A 20,602-nucleotide genomic window follows, 5' to 3' on the forward strand; every position below is an offset into this window, starting at 1 on the left:
TTTCTCTAAGATAGGCAGGTAAATATGGAAGCAAAGGTGCTTCTAGTCTCTCTCCTGAAATTCATTTCACTCATGGCTTGGGATGGGACAGGACTGTGCATGCTAGACAAAGAAGCATTCCTTCTCCCTGGGAACATCCACATGTACTGTTTAAGGAGGTGGGGGATGAGCTGGGTTCTGGGGCTGTTTTCAAGGAGGGATCACTGCCTATTTCTGTAGTGTCTAGGAAGTCTGGAGTGAACTCTTTTTGGGAGAGGAGGGAAACTAAAATCAGATCGCCGCCTCCATCCTGTGGCTCACCAAGTGGAGGGGTGTGTCTTTGGGAAGTTGAAAGAGTGTTAGGTAAGGGGGCTCTTTGGCCTGGTCCCCCCATTCATATTGACCTAATGTGAGGAAATTGGTTGGCCAGAAATGCCATATTTATCTTGCTTAAAGCACACAAGTACTTTTACTCCTGCAGAATCTGCTTAGCCTGATTGTCAAAGACTGGACTCTTAGCCCCAGCAGTCTATGGAAATGTGCCTAACCTTTCCAGTCCTAACCCCATTGTGACCCAGAGGGAAAGCTGGGCTCTGGGGAAGTCCCTTAGTCTCCCCTTTTTGAGAAATCTGGGATCAGTCATCAACTCTCTTTCATTGTGGTGGATCTCGTAAGGCTTGACTCAACAGTGATTTCTCAGGGAGGCTAGGCAGGTCATATATGTGCTGATTTTTTTTCCCCCCACTTATGGCTCATGGAATCTCCTGGCAGGAGGAACTGGATTGCTTCTGTGTCATGTATCCGTCACACCCTCCAAGGAGCCTCAAGCCATTTATCCTCCAGATAAATGGTCCAGGTTCTGGCACAATCCATCAGTGCTTCAGGAGGCTGTGGTAGCTGGCCGTGATTCAGTCTCGTGGACTTTTGAGGAAAACCCTTCTTTGCTAGGTGCACTGACAGCTGGAAAGTTATCTGTCTCTGAAGTCTTCTGTACTCTTGGGTCCAACAAGAGGCTGGGTTCCACACCAGGTGGGCACTAGGTCTTATCCTGGGTGGGGCTTGCTGGTCTCACCAGGAATTTCCCTGGAATCTTGGCAGGTCCTTTCCCTCAGCAGAAACTGAGGCTGGTGAAAAGAAGTATTCTTTGGGGAGGAGGTGATATTGGCATCAGGACCCATGGAGGTATTAGAGGCAGATCCCTGCCTGGCCTTGGAAATTCTATGGAGATACTGTTATTGGTTGAGTCTCTGGGTGGAAGAAAATTCTTCTAATCTGCCTTCTTTGAGGCTATCTTGAAGATTTTTCCCTGGAAGGTAGCTCAGATCTTCTGCCAAAAGCTTCATGTCAGGTCAGGCTTTCTGGCTGCCTATCTAGAATGAGGCCCTAAGGCACCAGCATCCTGGAAAGATCTGGAAACCTCTCCTAAAGTTAATCTGTCCTGTATCTGTCCCCATAGGTTACTGAGACAACTGCAGTATGATGGACACTGGAAAGATGATCCATGAAGGTGATTTTGAGATGTGACCATGAAGGCCATGGCCACCTGTGCTCATACCTGATCCTCTGGAGCCCCGCTATTTTCTGTCCTTCTCTGTGTATGGCCTTCACAGCTGGTGCTGTTCTGCTGCTGAGCTGGGAGCTTCTGGGGCCTGGGGACTGTTGCTCATTCACAGCTCCACCTTTAGTCCCCGATGTGGGCCAAGCACAGAGCCGCACACAACAAAGTAGCTGGGCCTTGACACAGTGTGTTTGGGACTGCTTATTACCTTGATCTTGACAGTTTGGCCTTTTAGGCCACTTCTCACTTTTGGGAGCCCTCACACTTCTTACCTGAGCCTGGACACGTGAGCACTGCTGGTTTTGGTGTGTAAGTCCTGACTTTGCTTCCTGAAGGGCTTGGATCTGATGCTCTTTCTCCTTGTGGCTAACCAGGCAGCCTTGATCGACATGTCTCTTTATGGCTTTTTTTTTTTTTCATCCAACAGCAATGAGTAGGCCTCACCATGGGGAGGTCTCCGATTTGGATCAGCAGGTGTGGATCCTTCAGGGCCAGACCCTGGTGACAGTTCCACGAAGTGACAAAGTGGCAGCAGGTGAGTTGTCATCCTCTGGCTGCTGTGCTCCTTACGTGGGTGTGGCCTTTTGTGAAAGCTAAAGCTTAAGTGCTAGTGTAGACTGATTGTAGTAATAATAATAATGATGTATTGTGTATTCCAGAATAACTAGAAGAAAGATGTTCGATGCCTTCTACCACAAAGGAATGATAAATGTGTGGGCTGATGGATATGCTAATTACCCTGCTGTAGTCATTATGTAATATATACATACATTGACTCATCACATTGTGTCCCATAAATATGTACACTTATTATGTGTCCTAAATTCTATGATTTTATCATGGGGTTCACATGGACGGGGGGATTTCATACCTGCCTGGGAAAGGAAAACAGGGAGAGGTAAAGAAGTCAGAATGATAGAGGAATCGCCAGGACAAAAGGAGCCACTACTTTGTCCTACAGAAGAGGAGTAGCTTGAGTTACCTCATGTTACCCTTAAAGGACTAAGAAGACTATCACAGGAAAGAAGATTTTGACATTAAATTAGGGTAAAACTCACTAGAGGCCAGAGTTTACAAGGATCCAAGGGCCTGCTAGGGTTGGGCGCTTCCCATCAATCACAGTTTTTTTTTTTCCATGTGCTAGAGTGGTGAATGGCACATGGAATGAATGGATGGATCAATGACTGAATGGATGTGATGGTTGGCTATTTAACAGGTCAAGAATCATGAGGATTATAATCTTAACGTCTCTCTCAACATTGCCGAGAAGATGTTACCCTGTTAGATCAAGGAGTCTTTTCTGATTTCAAATGGAAAAGGACACATATCCCCTTTTATCTTAACAGTTACCATCAATATTATCCCGTGCAAGTATCCAGAGGCTCTTCAGAAAGACAAAGGGGTTCCCGTTTATTTTGGAATCCAGAATCCAAAAATGTGTCTGTTCTGTGAGGACACTGGAGGACAACCCACGTTACAGCTAAAAGTGAGTAACCAAGAAAAATAGTGTTAAAATAAGACAGCTTTTTAGTGAGATAAAGACTATGTGATTATATAATCTGAATCTAACTTTATATAATATCCTACTTTCTATATTATATCTGACGTCATTTGTAAAACATATAGAAGCTATTTTCTGATTGCCCCATTTGCTTTGTTCCTTGGTGAATAATTCCATGATGATTAGATCTTCTTATGTCTTTTTCATGGTGTTGACCCTTCTCACATGTTGGGCAATTGGTCCTTGAACATAGTAGCTGTCACAGTTGTGGCTTGGTAAGGAGATCTGTGGCTTAGAAATTCAAGCTATTTGTTTAATTCTTTACCTAATACTTTGGGTGGCCTGAGCCTAGGTGTTTTTCCCAGTACTTGTCCCTTTGATCCACCAACTTCCAACTCAGCATAAAAGCCTATTATTGTGAATATTTCTGAACTATTTCCTGAATGGAACCACTTCTCACCTATAACAAATTCACATCTTTTTCCTTACTTTCTTTTTCCACCTCTTGTGTGAATAGAGCTCCAATTCATTGCTCAAGTGTGACCACATGTTCATTGCCGTCTCCTTTGTGTGCTGCCTGTATTAGCTCTGGATGGCAGTAGAGGGAGAGGCTGGGAAGATGGGATTCTGTGCATGTTCGTTCTTCTCTGCTCTCTTGACATGTGTTTTCTAGGCTTATTCTAAGAGGTGCTCTTCAACTTTGAAACACTAATGGGCTGTGTGGACATAACTTGTATTTCTCACACCTAGGAGCAGGAAATCATGGACCTGTATCACCACACTGAGCCTGTGATCCCCTTCCTGTTTTACCACTCCAAAGTGGGCAGAACTTCCACCTTTGAGTCTGTGGCCTTTCCTGGTTGGTTCATTGCCTCCTCCAAGATAGGCCAGCCCATCATCCTGACTTCAGAGCAGGGGAGATTGTACAACACTGCCTTCAACTTAGAACTAAACAACGCCTGAACCCAGCCTCGACCTAGCAACATGGTTAGAGATCTTTGTCTTGAACTTTCTGGTCCTCAGCATGTTTTCATTTGTATTATCTCAGTACCATCTTCACAGTGGTGCCAAGGGAGTGAATAGAGCTACTGGTAATTGTCTGGTGTGGATGGAGAAGAAGTAATGGCTTCAGGACAACAAAGAACAGAATATGGACTCAGAGGCAGATGGCATGGGACAGTGAAGGGCTCTCCTCCCAAGCTGAAGCAACCAGACCTCCAAGGCAAACTCTACCATGCATGGGCCCTTGGCAGGCCCTTTGGCCTGACCCAACCTTGGTTTTCCCATTTATCAGATCCTTTCACTTCTGCATAGCACAAGCTGCAGACTAACATTCTTTGGAAATTTTGGTTGCTCTGGATGCAAACAAATCATGCATATCAAAAGACATTGCCTTTTGTTTCTTGGATTTTAAACAAAGTTGTAAGAACAGATTTTTACCAAAGTGTGGCCTGACTATGGATAAAAGGAATTCTTACCTGTTTTCTATGTGAACATGTCTATTTCTTTCATTTTCTTCTGTGTGTCTGGGCATGTGCTTTCACTGGAGTCTTGGAAGAGTTCATGAAAACAGTGCATTAAGTTGTCACTTGGAGTCTCTGCACTCCATATTTGCATGTGAATTTGAGTCCAGGCTAGTCCGTACTTCCTATCTAGCTCTTTGGTAAAGCACCTGAGAGGTGGCAGACAATGGCCAATTGCTTGGGTCCATGCCATGCACGTGGAAGACCAGATGGAGTTCTTGACTCTTGGCTGCATAGAATTCTCTGTTTTTGTCTCATTCTCCAATATGCTGGTTCATTCATCAGATGGCTGCAGTGGCCAGTGCTGGGCCAGGCCGAAGGTAAGCGTTAGGAGCTTCTTCTGGTTCTTTCACAGGAGTGACAGGGTTCCATGCACTTGGACCATCTTCTCTTTTTCTAGGCCATTAGTAGAGAGCTGGATTGAAAGTCAAGCGGCTAGGCATGCATTTGTACCCATATGCAATACTGGTTTCTCAGGTGGTGGCTTTACCAACTATGTCACAATGCCAAACCCTCAATAAATCTTTAAAACATAAAGAAGCATAGATTTCAAAAATTGTTACACAGATAAACTTATCTTTGTATTGTATTTCATGCACTTTTGAAGTCCCTTCAGACCCCCATTTCTTGAATTATCAACCTCAGGCATGATCTTCTCTGTAGACAGATGTGATTTGTATCACTACTGAAAAAGCTGCACATTCCTTGTGTTTTCTACAAGTTAATAATAGCAATAGGTCAAGTGAGATTATATATATGTATAGACAGTGAGAAGACCCTTAGGTGAGTCTGTTAGACAAGACCAGTGAAAAGATACCGAAAGTCCTTGTGCTTGTTTTCCAGGGTTTGGATAATGACTTTTAGTGACTTGATTTCCTTCAGATGACCAGGACACTGAGTTCTATGGAGTGGACATGACTTGTCGAGGGCAGCACTGAGTAGAACTGGATAATGTTATTCTGGACTACTTGTTTTGTCTTTCAGTGTCTGGCTCATGGAATTGGGATATTGTGAAACAGTCTGTGAGAAATCAATAGCTATTACAAGGAATGAGATGGCAGGGAAAAGACTGAGGCATTTTACTCCCATTGGCGGGGCTGACCTTATCTGACAGAATGTCAGCCAATGACCCACCCAGGGCGGAACACCTCTGGCCATCCAACTATCATTACGTAATGACTTAAATACTGAAACATATTGCATGCTGTATTTCTCAAACTTGAAATGGCCTCGAAATCACCCAGGGTGTGTACTCAAACTTCAGTTGCCTCACACCTAGTAAATTAAAAACTCCTCTGTTTTACATCTAGGGCAGAACCCAAGAATCATGCCAAGGTTCATAGAGAATGTTGATGGTAAACCAAAGTTGAGACCACCCTTCTGCATTATTGCAATGGGATTTGGAGTATGGAAAGGCTCAGATTAGCCATGCCTTGGATGTTCTGTGTACTTTAGAAACAAAGTGATAAATTAAAATGTATATGTCTGATTTATTTAACTGACATTTAAGGTTCTCTCGAGTGATTAAAAAAAATTTTTTTTATGTTGATTACTTGATAGATCAGGATGGGAAGGATTGAGGGTTAGGGATAAATGGGTGGAATAATTATTTCCAAATTTGCTATTTCTTCTTCTTGTTTGGGGGGAAAGGAGGAAACAAAGGGATAAGCCACACTCAGTTTCTCAAATGTCCCAGAACCCAGGGATAGGAAACCACTATCTGATATCCACCTAGGGTCCCAATGTGTGCATATCCCAAGGGGTCTGCCCAAGGGGTTTGGATAGTTCTAAAATGCTGCTAATTTTGCTGATCCAAGTATGATACAGCCCTCTCAATGCCCATTGGCTGACATGGTCAACCTCAAGTCTTCATTCATCTGGATTTTTTTTGCTGTCACTGTGTGCCTGGAGTGCTTGTCCAATTTGCTCTGTTTTCCTTCTTCTTCTGCGGTACCAAATGGGTTGCAATATTTTTCCATGTGCATCAGGGTCTGTGTCCACTGCTCCACCTTTTTTACTGAGGAGGGCATATTCTTGCAGGTGAGTTCAAGGACCTGGGCCAGGCAACCCAAGCTCCACTGGATTCCTGCCTCTGGGGCTCACAAATGCGGTACCACCCTTGCAGGTGGGCACAGGGGCCCATGCAAGGCAACCCGAGTCCCGCTTAGTGATTTTAAAATGACTTGAGGGGAAGTTGCTTGACATAGTGGCTAAGACACCTATTAAACCACCTATCTTTTACATAAAGACATCTGGATTTGAGTCACAGTTCTGTCTTCCTGACTCTAGCTGCCAGAAAGTGTGGACCCTGGAAGCTGGCCAATGATGGCTCAACTGATTTGGTTCCTGTCACTCATATGTGAGACCCTGGATTGAGTTTCTGGATCTCAGTTTCACTTCCAGCATTTGGGGAGGGAACCAGTGAATAGGGTCTCTTTCTGTATTTATCTATGTCTCTTTCTCTGTCTTCTCACCTCTTAAATAAGCAAATTTAAAAATTAAGTAAAATACATAGAAAGGTTAGTATTAAAAAGTTGAGTTGTACAAAATGTCTTGTGTAAATTCTCAAACATAATTTCTTATTATCCTCAAATTGGAAAGAGGTCAATTTTCCATTGATCAGTGAATGTGTAATTAGTGATGCGGTCAACACAATTCATAAATAAAAAGGAAATGAACCACTGATAGACACCCAAGTAAATAAATGTCAAACATTTATTGAAGATGCCAGACACAAAGGGGTACATATGATTTCATAGACAAAATTTATTTACCATGATAGAAATCAGCAGATTGGTTGTTACGGCAGGGGTTTGGGAAGTGCTTGCCAAAATAAAAGATTTTGGAAGATGGTCACATTCAAACATATAAAAGCCATGTCTTCTTTGCCCTTCTCTAAGCAAATGCAGAAGCCAGAGTCACTGAGCAATGGTGGAAAATGATTTCCACTGTAATATTTCACACTGACACAATCAATTAAATATAAAGGAAAATAAATTCATTTTCAAACAAGATTCATCTCCTGTGTGCTTGTAATTGAGAAGCTACTAGATAATGTGCTCTGTCCAAACAAAGGACTAAATTAAGAAAGATGAAAATGTGGAATTGGGGATGGGCGGGCAGGTGTGTGTGTGCAGTGCCATGGTATAGTAGGCTAAATCTCCAGCTGCAGCATTGGCATACCATATCGATTTCAGTTCTATCCTGGATGTTCCACTTCCCATCCAGCTCCCTGTTTATGGCCTAAGAAAGCAGTAGAAGATGTCTTAAGTCTTTGAGATCCTGTACCCACATGGGAAACCTGGAGGTAGCTCTTGGCTCCTGGCTTCAGACCTGCTCAGCTTTAGCTGTTGAAGCCATTTGGGGAGTGAATGAGTGGATAAAAAACCTTCTCTGTCTCTCTGCCTCTCTCTTTCTATCTATATTTCTCTCTGTAATGCCATTTTATTCAAATAAAAATAAAATAATCATTTAAAAAGATATATTTTTATTGGAAAGGCATATCATATTTATGGAGATAAAGAGAGAGAAAGATGTCCCAATAACTGATTCACTCCCCAAATGGCCGCAATGGCAAGAGCTGAGCTGAACTGAAATCAGGAACCTCCAGGTTTCCCATGCAGGTGCAGAGTCCCAAGGTTTTGGGCTGTCCTCCACTGCTTTCCCAGGCTACAAGCAAGGAACTGGATGGGAAGTGGAGTAGCTGGGACATGGACCAGAGCCATATGGAATCCTGACATGTGCAGGCAAGGATTTTACCCACTGAGCAATCATGCTAGATCTAAAATAAAATAATTATTTTTTAAAAAAAGACATAAGATCCTTAAATTTGGAAATTTCAGCCAAAGAAAGGCACCATGAACTTGCAAGATGCTGATAAAAGAAGGTCCTTAGCATAGTCAGGCAAAGTGAAGCTTTTGAAGGCTTAAACTCCAAAGAAAAGTAAGCCAAAAGGAAACTGGAAAAACCCATCCATAACAGGTTCTTAATTCCAGAGAAAACATAAGTTTTCTTAACATTCAGGGAAAAAATATAATTATATTTCACAATATGGCCCAATCATCAGGAGTGTTCACACTGTGGTGATAATATGTAGGGTTATTTTTCCAAAACTATGTTAGAAATATTGTGGAAGGATGTCTGAAAAAGAAGAAGAAGGAGATAAGAGAAGAAAAGACACAGAGAGACAGACTTTACTTGGGTATAGTCATTTGTGAAATGTGATAGAACTTGATCTTTCATGAAAGGATGACCATACATAATGATTGAAGTTTAAAAAACTCAACAAGTGGCCTGGAGCATCTGCCTTCCTTGTCTGTGCAGGAAAGATGCACCCTGGTTAGCCCATCTCTCTCTTCTCCTCAACTCTGACTTTCAAGTAAGATAAGTGGATTTTTTTAAAGCACAATGATCTTTCTGCTTTTCTGATATAAGTCTTTATTTTTTCATCTCTATTGCTGATAGCTAGTTTACTTCTACCTTTTAGTTTGTTTTGTTTAGATTTACAGATGGATTTCAAAAGGTGATAGAAGAAACATGTAAATATACTTGTACAGCATATACTACATTTTCTACTTTTGCCTATGTCTACCATGTCATGACACACTTAAATAGCATAAGGTTAAACTTGTAACTGTTACTAAATGACTATATTACTATGTTAATTTATGGGAAAATGATGGGAGGAGAAAATGGGAAGGAAAGAAGGAAAGGGATAAGGAAGAACCCTTATATCTATAAAACTGTATCATGGTAAATAATAGATACACTTGAATTTTAAAAAGCTGCTATCAGATTTTAATGAAGGAATGGATTATAGCAAACAACAAATGCTAACTATTATCATTTCAAGAAAATTTCAGGAAGTTTTTCAGGACCCATTTTCTTTCCATAGTTTCAAATAAATATTAACTAGGTGTGGATTTTTTGCTTATATTTATTATTTATTTAATTTGAACGGAAGAGTGACTGAAAGAGATAGGAAGGGAGGGAAGAGAGAGAAAGAGAACTTCTATCCATTGGTTAACTCTCCTAAATGACTGCCACAACAAGGTATGAACCAAGGCGAAGTCGGAGCCTGGAACTCCATTCAGGTTATCCATGTACATGGCAGGAACATAAGCCTTTGTGTTATCATTGGCTGCCTTCCCAGGCATGTTATCAGGGAGCTGGTTTACAAGTGGAGCAGCCAGCCCTCTGATACGAGATAGTAGCATTGCCAGTAGCAGTTTTACCTGATGCACCACAATCCCAGTCTCTAAAGGTTTTTTTAATAACAAGCATAATCCAGGTGATGATAAAGGAGATCCATATGTACTTGTCACCCAGCAGAAAAAGATAGAAAAGCTTATTTGCTCATCTTCTCTCTCATTCCCTTCTCTTCCTCCAGTGGTAATTCTCAAATATTCTTCAGGTACTTCTTCCCTTGAATTTTGTTATGGCTTTAACATGTGTATATGTCCCTAAAATGATACTGTTTAGTTTTGCTTGTATTTAAACCTGAGGCAAATGAAATGGGTGTTCTATACATCTTATTTTCTGGTCCTGGAATTCATGTATAGTTCTAAGTGCTGATAGCTTGGGTGCTTTGAGAATGAACATAACCAAGAGCTTTAATAGGAGAAATACTTAGGAAGGATGGAGGAAGGGGGATTATGAGCAACTAGAGAGCCCACAGACTGAGAGGCAAGATTGTTGGTGGCCATTGAGATGTGAAAAGAAAGGAGGAGTAGGTAGGAAGAGGTGGTTGCTGTGCAGAATGGGAGCCCCAGAGCCACCTTGGACTTGGAGATGTTGCATCTCAGCTGGAAGGCTCTGCTCAAGCATCACTGCCACCTCCACTCACTGAGAGCAGCTTGGAAGAGGAGGCTTGGTGGGAGGCTGCTTGGCTCTTCTTGGAACAGGCTCTCCTAAAGGGAGACCTAAGAGGCACAGCCCCATGCCCACCACAATCCATCTTTAGGTTGCACTGATCTACTACTTGATGTATGTTTTGGATCAGGTCCTCCATAAGGACAAACTTAGAAGAAGAATGCTAACAAATGGACCATTTCGATTGTTGGATCCAGAGCTAGTTCCCATCCTCTCCTTTCGTCACTATCTGTTGTAGATTCTCCTGTCCTCAGCTACCCACCTGACACGTCTTAGCAGCTTTTCTGTGACTGTGATAAAAAAAATCCTCAATCCTGAGGCGTCTGAGCCTTTGGTGTCATGTCCTTCCTATTCTAGGAATATTGCCTGTACCAGTCACTGTCACAGTGGGGCAAAGAAATATCCATAGGTGCCCAATGGCATCATCTGGCTTCCACAAATATTATACATGTGTTCCTCCATGTCTGCAGGTGTAAAACAGCTTTACTTCCTCCTGTACACACACACACACTGCACCCTGAGGGAGGGCATCCCACCCTTCCAGAGTTTTCCACTTACTCAGTGCTTTGGATATACCTTCAGTAGACCATCTAATGCTCCATTAAGGTGAATGCCTCTGGATTGACCAGTAGATTCAGAAAACTACAGGAACAGGCTCAGAATGGCTTGCCAGGGTCAGTTGTTACATTTCCAAGATTTTATTAAGCCAAATGGCCCAATAGTGAGAGTATTTACATCATGGAAATGCACAAACACTATAGGTAAGGGCTTTTGTTATGTGTGTTTCCTAGATAACCAGTTGTGAAAATTTTACTAGCACACCATTGAGTAGCTATCATGCTCATGCACTTGTTTCAGCTCTTCCTTCCTCATATGTAAGTTTTTTGATTGGATATGACAAGTTTTGGAATTTGGTTGAATGTGTGTTACGTGGGATGCCAGTCGTCCCTGACGGTGAATCTAATGAAGTTCTGAAGGCAGGAAAGGCAAAGCAACACTCGTGATGTGCATCTGCCTCTGTAAGAATAGCGTGCTGCCCCTCCAAACAGAAGTGACCCAAAGAGGGACCATTCCTTGAGGAATAGTGCCCACCAAGCTCTTGGTATGGACAGCAGTCGCTAGAAGGCTGCATGATCATCCTTATCAAGTGGGAAATGCTTACTTGTCTCACATATCCGCTTGCCACTTCAGCTACCTTAGTGCACCCAGCTTGTCAGCTCCGGGGTGGCTGAAGACAATGGTTGGCTAACATCAACCTAGCAATTGCTTGGCTGGCTTGGTTGCTCAGTGTTTGTGGTTGCTGTGTTCTGGTGGGCATTAATATGTAATACAGACATCTTCACTCCTTGTGCCTATTCTATGTCCATCCACATGCCTCTATGCCTTATCATTTTATTTTTTTAGCTTTTTTATTGGAAAGGCATATCAGATTTATGGAGAGAAGAAGAGAGAAAGATGTTCCATCTGCTGGTTCACTCCCAAAATGTTTACAATGACTGAAACTAAGCCAATTCAAAGCCGGGGACCTTTTTTAGGTCTCTAATGAAGATACAGGATCCAACGGTTTTGGACCATCCTCTATTGCTTTCCCAGGCCATAGGCAGGGAGCTGGATGGGAAGTGGAGCAATCAGGACACGAACTAGCATCCATATGGGATCTTAATACTTTCAAGGTGAGAATTTATCCCGTTGAGCCATCATGCCTGGCCCACCCACCTTTGTGCCTTATTTTTCAGGCTGTTACCTACTATCAAGGAACCTATATGTATTCTTTCCCTTGGGCCATGCAGAGTGAATCACCAGTGACACTACTTACAACCCTTTTCCTTTGTTTTTCCTTTTTAAGACCACGCCAAGAGGCTCAAGCAAGGCTGCAAGACAGCTGTCATGTATTTTTAGCTTTTGTCCCCATTTGTAAAAAGTCCTTTGCAAAATGAACTTTCACTTTTTGTAGTCATTCAACTGGTGGTGTGGGGCCATACAACTGTTAGCAGAGGCAGTCAGCTACATGGGAGTGTACACCAATGTCCCAGGAAGCCGCAAAGGCTTTCTTTATCTGAGCAAAAACAACTGGGTTGGCAAACGTCCTAGAAAAGACAGTCATGCAGTCAGATATATTATTACCTTCGTTAACCTTGAGGTCATTAGAACAGCATTAGTACTGCGGTTTGGGTTGTGACACGCCTCTAAAATTGCCATGACACATCCAAAGTAACCTATTAGGGAAGAAAATAGGTGGCATCCCTTGTCCTGGGAAAATCCCACCTTATTTCTGGAACTCTCTTACTCATCTCACAAATGTTTCTGCCCGCTCGTTACAAGACAGAGATAAAAGAAAGTCCTCGTAAAACTCAGGATGGATGTTTTTTCTCCCAGAGCCCATCACTTCCCTCCTCTGGGGAATGTACTTTCACTTGCAACACATTTTGATTGCTTGTTCAATTAAAGTTTGACTCTGACATGTGCTAGAGTTATTTTGGGGGGGCAGCATCCAAAACCTGAACATATGTTTTCCAATAAAGATGTCCAGAGTTTCAAGCTAGGGAAAGACAGCTGAGTAACCGAGATCAGCAGTATAAAGCTCTGGGTTGCCTGGTCATGCACCTTACACATATCCCATGGACATAATGGGCTCGATTCTGGATGTGCCACTCTTATTTTACTGGGAATCTCACTTCCTGGGAATGTGTGACTTCATGATTTGATGATTTGGAAACTCAGAGCACAGTGAACTGTTCTGGATGGGTGCTCAGCTGTTGCCTCACAGTCAAGCATTTTGTTTCTACCAGAGTCCAGTTCCTAATCCAGAACCGTTTCTCAGAAAGCATAGGCTTCTCTGCTAACAAGCGTTCTCGGCTTGAAGTGCCTTCTTGATTTTCCCCTTAAGCAAGCCACCGCTGTCCCCCTTTCTTATACAATAGAAAAAATAAGCTGGTATGGGCCTGTCTTAGGTTGTAGACTCAAGGCGCACGATCCGTCATAGGGAGGCTGCGTAGCTTGACGTAGTCCCTGTCTTAGACCGATAATTGTCTGGGTCTATCTTACCCGTCATGGGCTACAACCATGGCGGTTGTAAAGAGCAATGTCTCGACAAGGCAGTTATAAGAGTGACTACCCTCTCGCGTGCAATGGACAAGTCCTGCGAGGTGCAAGGGCTAGTCAGGTACATCATGCTCGAACTCAGTGCAATGCCATAATGGCCTGAGGTGCAGGAGCCATGATGTCCATGCTCTTAACTAAACCTGTTGAAGCATGCTCAACCATACCATGGGGAAGTCACCACTCTGCATGGCTAGTAGGGCTTGATGTATTGCCACACGTTTTCGCTGAGCGCGGCATCTCAGACGACACAGGCAAAAAAGGCATAAGGCACAGCCTGTACATAAGAGCAGAATCAGCACAACCATTCCCACCCATTCCTTAATATGGGAAGTGATGTTCCAAATCCAAGTGGCCAGGGTTTCAGTAACAACAGGATCCACCCGTGTAGAATTAATCTGGACAATGGCAATTCACAAGTCAGACTGTAGAATATCAAATTCTCTCGTCCAGTTTCTTAAAAGGTGAGAAGAAAGCTGGCAGGAAAGATTAGCAGCCGTTGCCTCGTGCAAGCGTTCCAGCGGTTGCAGAAATGTCAGAAGGCGGTGATGGACAGGAACGAGTCAATCGAGCTGGAACCCAAACTGGAACTGGGGCGTCCTGTGGAAACACACAAATGGCTCCTCAAGCCTGTCTAATAACTGGGTCTGGGCCCTTCCATTTGGACTCCAGAACATCTTTCCACTTGACCCAAGATTGCTCTTGCGCCGTGTTAAAGGAATGACGATCTGCAGCACTGAGGCCTTGCTCATCCAGCTGTAAAAAATTGATGGTGAAAAGAGCCAGGGCTAGAGTGGCCCGAGGGCTCTGACTGGCGAGACCAAGTGATTCCCAGGTGGTTTTTTGTTTTTGTAATAATTCCTTAATAGAGCGATGAGCACGTTCGATTATTCCCTGACCTTGTGGATTATAAGGAATGACAGTCACTAATTTGACGCCCATCTTCATGCAAAAATCGCGAAATTTGGCTGAAGTATAGGCGGGGCCATTATCAGTCTTAATACACTCAGGTTTACCCCATGCGGCCCATGCTTCTAAGCAGTGTTGGATTACATGGATGGCCTTCTCCCCAGTTAGAACTGATGCAAAGAGTACACCAGAAAAGGAGTCCACGGATACATGAACAAATTGGTTCTTCCCAAAGGATGGGACGTGTGTCACATCCATCTGCCACAATTGATTAGGTCTCAATCCCCTAGGATTGACCCCCTCATGTGAAGCAGGTCTAAATTCGCAGCAGGCAGGGCAATCAAGAACTATTTGGCGCGCTTCCTTTCTAGTGATCCCAAATTGGAGTCTGAGGGTCTGGGCTGAAACATGAAATTGTGAATGAAACTGGCGGGCTTTCTCCCCTGAGGATGGTGGAGACACCATCATAATCATGTGCGAGGTGTCGCTCTTGGCAGGGTTCCTTTGTGCATGATGGAAGAGTGCCCGGTCGGTCGAGGGGACCTGGGCCTTCGATCCCCATCTCCCGTTTTTTGACTCCTGGCTTAAGGGGTGTTTTGGCTCCTGACTCGAGAGAGGGCGTCCTTTTATATCCTTCACTGACTTGCATTCATTGGCCCAATGTCTACCTTTGCGGCACCGTGGGCATATCCCAGGAGGCTTATTGCTAGGCCCTGCACGGCATTCCCTTTTCATATGTCCTGGTTTGCCACACTGAAAGCACACGGGTGATGTTCTCTCCCTATGATTAGACCTCAAAATGGTGGCCGCTAGTCCATGTGCTGTTAAGGGGCCTCCTGTATCCCTATAAACCTTTAGCCAATCTGAAATTCCCTTGGACTTACGATCCTTGAGTAGGGCTCTACATTCTGCATTACACTGCTCCCAAATTATCTGCTCTACCATTCTAGTGTTCTGATCTCCCTCTCCAAAGGTCCTTTCCACGGCCTGCATTACGCGTGCCACAAAATCAGCAAAGGGCTCATCTGGCTCCTGCTTAACCTGTGTAATGCCCAGTTTCTCTTGCCCTTTAAGTGAAAGGGCCTTCCAAGCCTTTATAGCTGCAGTAGAAATTTGAGTATATACTGGCCATGGATATCTATTTTGATCATCAGAGTATTGGCCTTGTCCGGAAAGCATATTATAAGACCACGTCAAAGCGTCGCCGCCGCGCTGTTGATTTGCGCGGGCGGTCTCAGCCAAAAGCTCCTGCCATAATCCCTTCCAATTTAGATATGATCCCATATTAGGGAGAACAGCCTTCACCACAAATTGCCAATCAGAGGGAGTCATATTCATTCCTCCATGCGTTCTAACAGGGACAATGTATAATTGGCATGAAGACCATATTGCTTTACAGACATGGCCAATTCTCGCACTAATAATGCATCTACCTGTCTGTAAACTCTTTCCCTTTCTTCTTCTAAGACGGGGAACATATTTTGAAGTTCCCGGCGTGTGACTGGATCAATGAAGGAGGAGCCGGCACCACAGCTCATAGGCGGGGCAGATGGGGTTACAGGAGGAGGAACCATTAGTGAAATGGCTCCAGAGCCCTGAGGCCATGGGCCGAGCATGGCCGGCGCAGTAGCACCGCAATTCTCTTTCTTCTCCTTTTCTGATCCTCCTCTGTTTTCAATTTGCCTTGATTCCGTAAAGAAATACTGCAGAATACAAGAATTCCATTAGGAGATTTTTTTTTTCAATGTTTTGAGATGTCACTGTATTATTTCAGCATTTTGGCTTCTACTGTGGTTTAGTTGTCAGTTGCCAATCTCTTAAACTTTTGAAGGAAATGCCTTTTTATTTATCTGCTACTTTCACTATTCAGTTTTTTGCTTGTGGTTTTGTGAAATTCATTCTGAACATCTAGATGAACATTTCTGTTTTAAATCTTAATTATTTTCATTTTATTTGAAAGGTAGATGGATAGATATTAAGAAACGGAGAGGGAGAGAGAGAGAGAAGAGAGGGAAAGTTTGTCTATTTGTTGGCTCATTGTCCTAATGCTTGGTACAACTGAGGCTGGACCAGGCCGGAGCCAGGGGCCCTAGAACTCAATTCAGGACTCACACTTGAATGGCAGGGACCCAACCACTTGTACCAGCATCTGCTGCTGCTGCCTCCCACAGTGCACATGACCAGGAAACTGGATCCTTGTAACAGGAGCTGGGGTTCAAACTCAGGCCCTCAGGTATCATAAGTGGCATCTTACCAGCTGCAGCAGCTGCCCACTCACATTTCTGTGTGTTGATGGTGATGGGGATTTCTCGTGTTCCTTGAATCCGTCCATTGGCATCTGTCCTTGTGAAGCTGTTCCAGCCATTCTCTGTTCAAATGACTCTGACCTACTTCTGCTTTCCTCTCATGACTTACTCTTCACATTTTTCCCACCTTCTTCTGTATTTTCCTGCCTTCTTGTGTCTCTGCTGAAATCTGGATTTCTTCCCCTTTATCTTCCATGTTACTAATTCCTTCTGCTGCCGTGTGTGCTCTCTGCTGCTGCACAGAGCTATTGACTTTGCTATCTCATCATGCAGTTACTGAGGAGATATTTGACTCTTTTAGTCTGTCACTTTCCAGAAAAAAAAAATTTTATTGTTTTCTGATACAGTTTAGTTGGCACTGGGGTCTCCTTTCCACCTCCCCCAAGTTCCCTCCCCTTCCCTCTGTTCTCCCCTCCAGTCTCACAAGGAGTGTCTTTCATGATTTTCCCACGTCTATCATGCTGCCGCTGGAGTAGGAGACTGAGTCAGTCATTTCAGTTGTGAGTTCATTCTTGTATCCCAGGGTCCTAATGAAGGTACAATGAGGGCTAGATCTTCATTATTTATGGGCAGTACCAATAACAGCAATAAAAGGGACATTGAACATCTCAGGTGATCATAAACAATCAGTCTCTTATAGATGTTTGATTAATGAATTACATCACAAGACCTTATTACACAAGGTACAGGTAAATATGAAGTGACATAAGGTAGGATTCAGAGGTAATATCCCTAGATTTGACATCATGTTATCTTACATTAGAGCAAACACGATATCTGACCTTTTGGGATTGGCTCATTTCCCTTAGCATAATGATCTTTATTTGGCCCATTTGGCCACACAATATTTTATTTTTTTTAATAGCCAAGTAGTATTCCATAGTGTAGATAAACCACAGTTTTTTTTTAAACCCAGTCTTCAGTTGGTGGGCATTTATATTGTTTCCATGTTCTTGTGATTACTGATTGTGCTGCAGTGAACACTGGGGTGCATGCTGCTTTCTTGTGTAACAAGTCTTTTGGATATGGGTCATGTGGTAGGTGGATTTTCAATTGCCTAAGTGCTTTCCATATTGACTTCCATAGTGCTTGCACCAGCTTGCAGTCCTGCCAGCAGTGGAGTAAGGTTCCTGCAGAAAAAAAAAAAATATATATATATATATATATATATATATATATATATACTTTCATGCTCATTATTTCTTTGTTGACCATGCTTAGGATAGTAATATTAATCTCTGTGTGATAATTATAAGTTTTGAAGGCTGTGTGGGTATCTGCTTTTGCTGTCTTGTTATTTCTCTGTCTCTTACTCACCCTCTCTCTTCCTTGCTTTCCTTCCTTCTTTCCCTCCTTCCTTTTCCTCCACTCCTTCTTGTTCACCTTTCCTTTCCCCTTTCCTTCCCATTATCCCTTTTCCTCCATCACTCCCTCGTCCTCTCCTACCTTCACCCTCTCTTCCTTCTTCCACTCCTCTTCCTTCTCCTCTCCTCCTCTTTTTTCTTCTTCTGCTTTTGCTCTTGCGATTTTATTTGCTTGTATACCTAGTAACCTTCAACTTCTTGTGGCTGGTGCATTTGAGAATTGCTGCGAGTGATTTTGCTTTCCTTTCTCTGAAGAAGCTGTCTTTTTGCTTTTGTTGGAAACAGTATGGACTACATTGAACCAAAAGCCCAGTGAGAGTTCAACTCAGTGGAGCAGTGGGAATTCAAGGTGAAAATCCTTGTGAGAGTCCATCTGTGGGGACAGTCCTTCTGAAATGGTTACTTCTCTTTGATCTCTCCCATCCCCCTTTGCTTGGTGTCAACACAGCCCATTTTGTGGCATTTGGAGATTGCAGAGAGGCAAAGGTAGGACAAGTGAACTTGTCACTTGCCCAGGCCTAGGCACACCCTGATCTCTTTCTGTGCTGGTATGACTACATTACTGAGCATGGGTGTGTGCTGTTTCAGCACAGATCATGCAGTAATTTTAATTCTTCATTGTCTCAAATCCTGGTTCTGAAGGTCTGGGCTAGGGCCTGAAATCCTGCATCTCTAACTAGATGCTAGATGATGACAGTGCACCATCCATAGACCACACTTTGAATATCAGAGGCAAATGCAGCTCTGGGAATTGCAAAGCCTGTCTTTGAAGACCAATATTTTGTATACAAGACTCTTGCTTTTGTACAATAAGCTACTGTCTTAGTTTGGATGTTCTTCAAGGCAGATCCTGGGTTCATGGAGCTTCTTTAGGAGATAAAAGAGAGGACAACAAAGGTGTAATTAGTGAGCTGGCTACTGTTACTGTCCAACGGGGGCTGGAACTAAATGGGGACGCCCCTATAAATCCTTAGTATTATCTCACCAGAAGATGAGGTTCTGAGATATATATCTATCAGTCCCTTTTTCGGTTGGTCCACATTTCTCTTGAGATACAAGTCCCAGAGGTGTGAAGCTGGTGGGTGCTGGGATCTGCCACAACAGCTATGAACTTGGATGGACTGAAGTGGAGCATCAGCTTCTGTATGTGAAAGACCCAATACCAGGCACTGCAAGAAGACCAGTGGCTGGTATCCAGAGCTGACTTTTTTTTCTTTACATTTATTTTATTTTATTTTTTAAAGATTTATTTATTTTTATTACAAAGTCAGATATACAGAGAGGAGGATCTTCTGTCTGATGATTCACCCCCAAGTGAGCGCAATGGCCAGTGCTGCGCCAATCCAAAGCCAGGAACCAAGAATCTCTTCCAGATCTCTCACGCGGGTGCAGGGTCCTAAAGCTTTGGGCCGTCCTCGACTGCTTTCCCAGGCTACAAGCAGGGAGCTGGATGGGAAGTGGAGCTGCTGGGATTAGAACCGGCGCCCATATGGGATCCTGGCACTTTCAAGGCGAGGACTTTAGCTGCTAGGCTATGCCACCAGGCCCCAGAGCTGTCTTTCTTGCCTGCCATACCAGAATAGTGATCTGGGATCAAAGCGTCCAGGAGCTGCCCTAGCTCTGGATGAGATTTCCCTGGTGTAGAAGCAGTTGTACAGCAGCTCTGAGAGCGTGTGAAAGGTCTACTGAAGTCAGCCTGTTCCTTGCAGAGAAGACAGACCAGGAGTGGTCAGAGGCTACCTAAGTTCTTTGGAGACTGGTCCCCACATCAGTCTGCCTTTCCTCCACTCTCAGGAACAGTCTCAAAGTGTGTCATTTTAAAGCATCATAGCTCAATCATCAGCCCTGGGAGAGTCCCATGCTGATTCTTTCCTCAAACCCTGTGACGACATTTCCTGGTTATTGCCCTGAAATGCACGGCCTGCCCTCTTTTATTCAGGTTACTTGTTCTACTGTTGACATTTATTCGCTTAAGCACTCACAAAATCCTCTGGTACCAGGAACTAGCGATTACCCAGAGTACTGGGCAATCCCAGTCCCAAAGAGGCAGAGCCTCCTACTTCCCCTGTGTAGATATAAGGCCTGGGCCCTGTTACAACCTGTCAGAGCACCTGAATGAAATAGAAGCCATTCCTGAAGGCAGGATACGAGGCCTTCTGTAAGCAGGTTACAGCTGTAGCCTGCAGCTGGAAAGCCAGCTTACCTCTGGTCTTCTCTTGCTTCTGAGCCTTTGACCTTGGAGTTGCCTATCATCCCAGGGCTCTGGTCCCAGGTTGCACAGGACTCTTAGGTGCACCTGCTTCTGCCTCCAAGAACCTAAAGAAGCTTGGTGACTTCTGAGAGTGTAAATTCCTGCTGGGGTCGCTGTTGGGTTGGTCATCAGCCTGTCTGCCCCAAGTTAAAACTGTAGCTTGGCACTCACTCAGATCCTCCGCTGGGGTTACTCTGCACAGAAACAATTCCTTGTCCTTGGTAGTTCTGAAATCACCACA

General features: G+C 43.8%; 1 protein-coding gene across 1 annotated transcript; it reads left to right on the plus strand.

The window, feature by feature from the left end:
* Positions 1-1,966: 1,966 nt before the first annotated feature.
* Positions 1,967-4,001, plus strand: IL36G (interleukin 36 gamma). The gene is made up of 3 exons (XM_040993359.1): positions 1,967-2,072; positions 2,884-3,023; positions 3,789-4,001. Exons 1-3 carry the CDS (start codon positions 1,967-1,969, stop codon positions 3,999-4,001), a joined length of 459 nt encoding a protein of 152 aa, XP_040849293.1.
* The last annotated feature ends 16,601 nt before the right edge of the window (positions 4,002-20,602 follow it).

The sequence above is a fragment of the Ochotona curzoniae genome, unplaced genomic scaffold (assembly GCF_017591425.1).
Source record: "Ochotona curzoniae isolate NIBS_2020 unplaced genomic scaffold, NIBS_Ocur_1.0 contig_883, whole genome shotgun sequence".
NCBI classification, from domain to species: Eukaryota; Metazoa; Chordata; class Mammalia; order Lagomorpha; family Ochotonidae; genus Ochotona; species Ochotona curzoniae.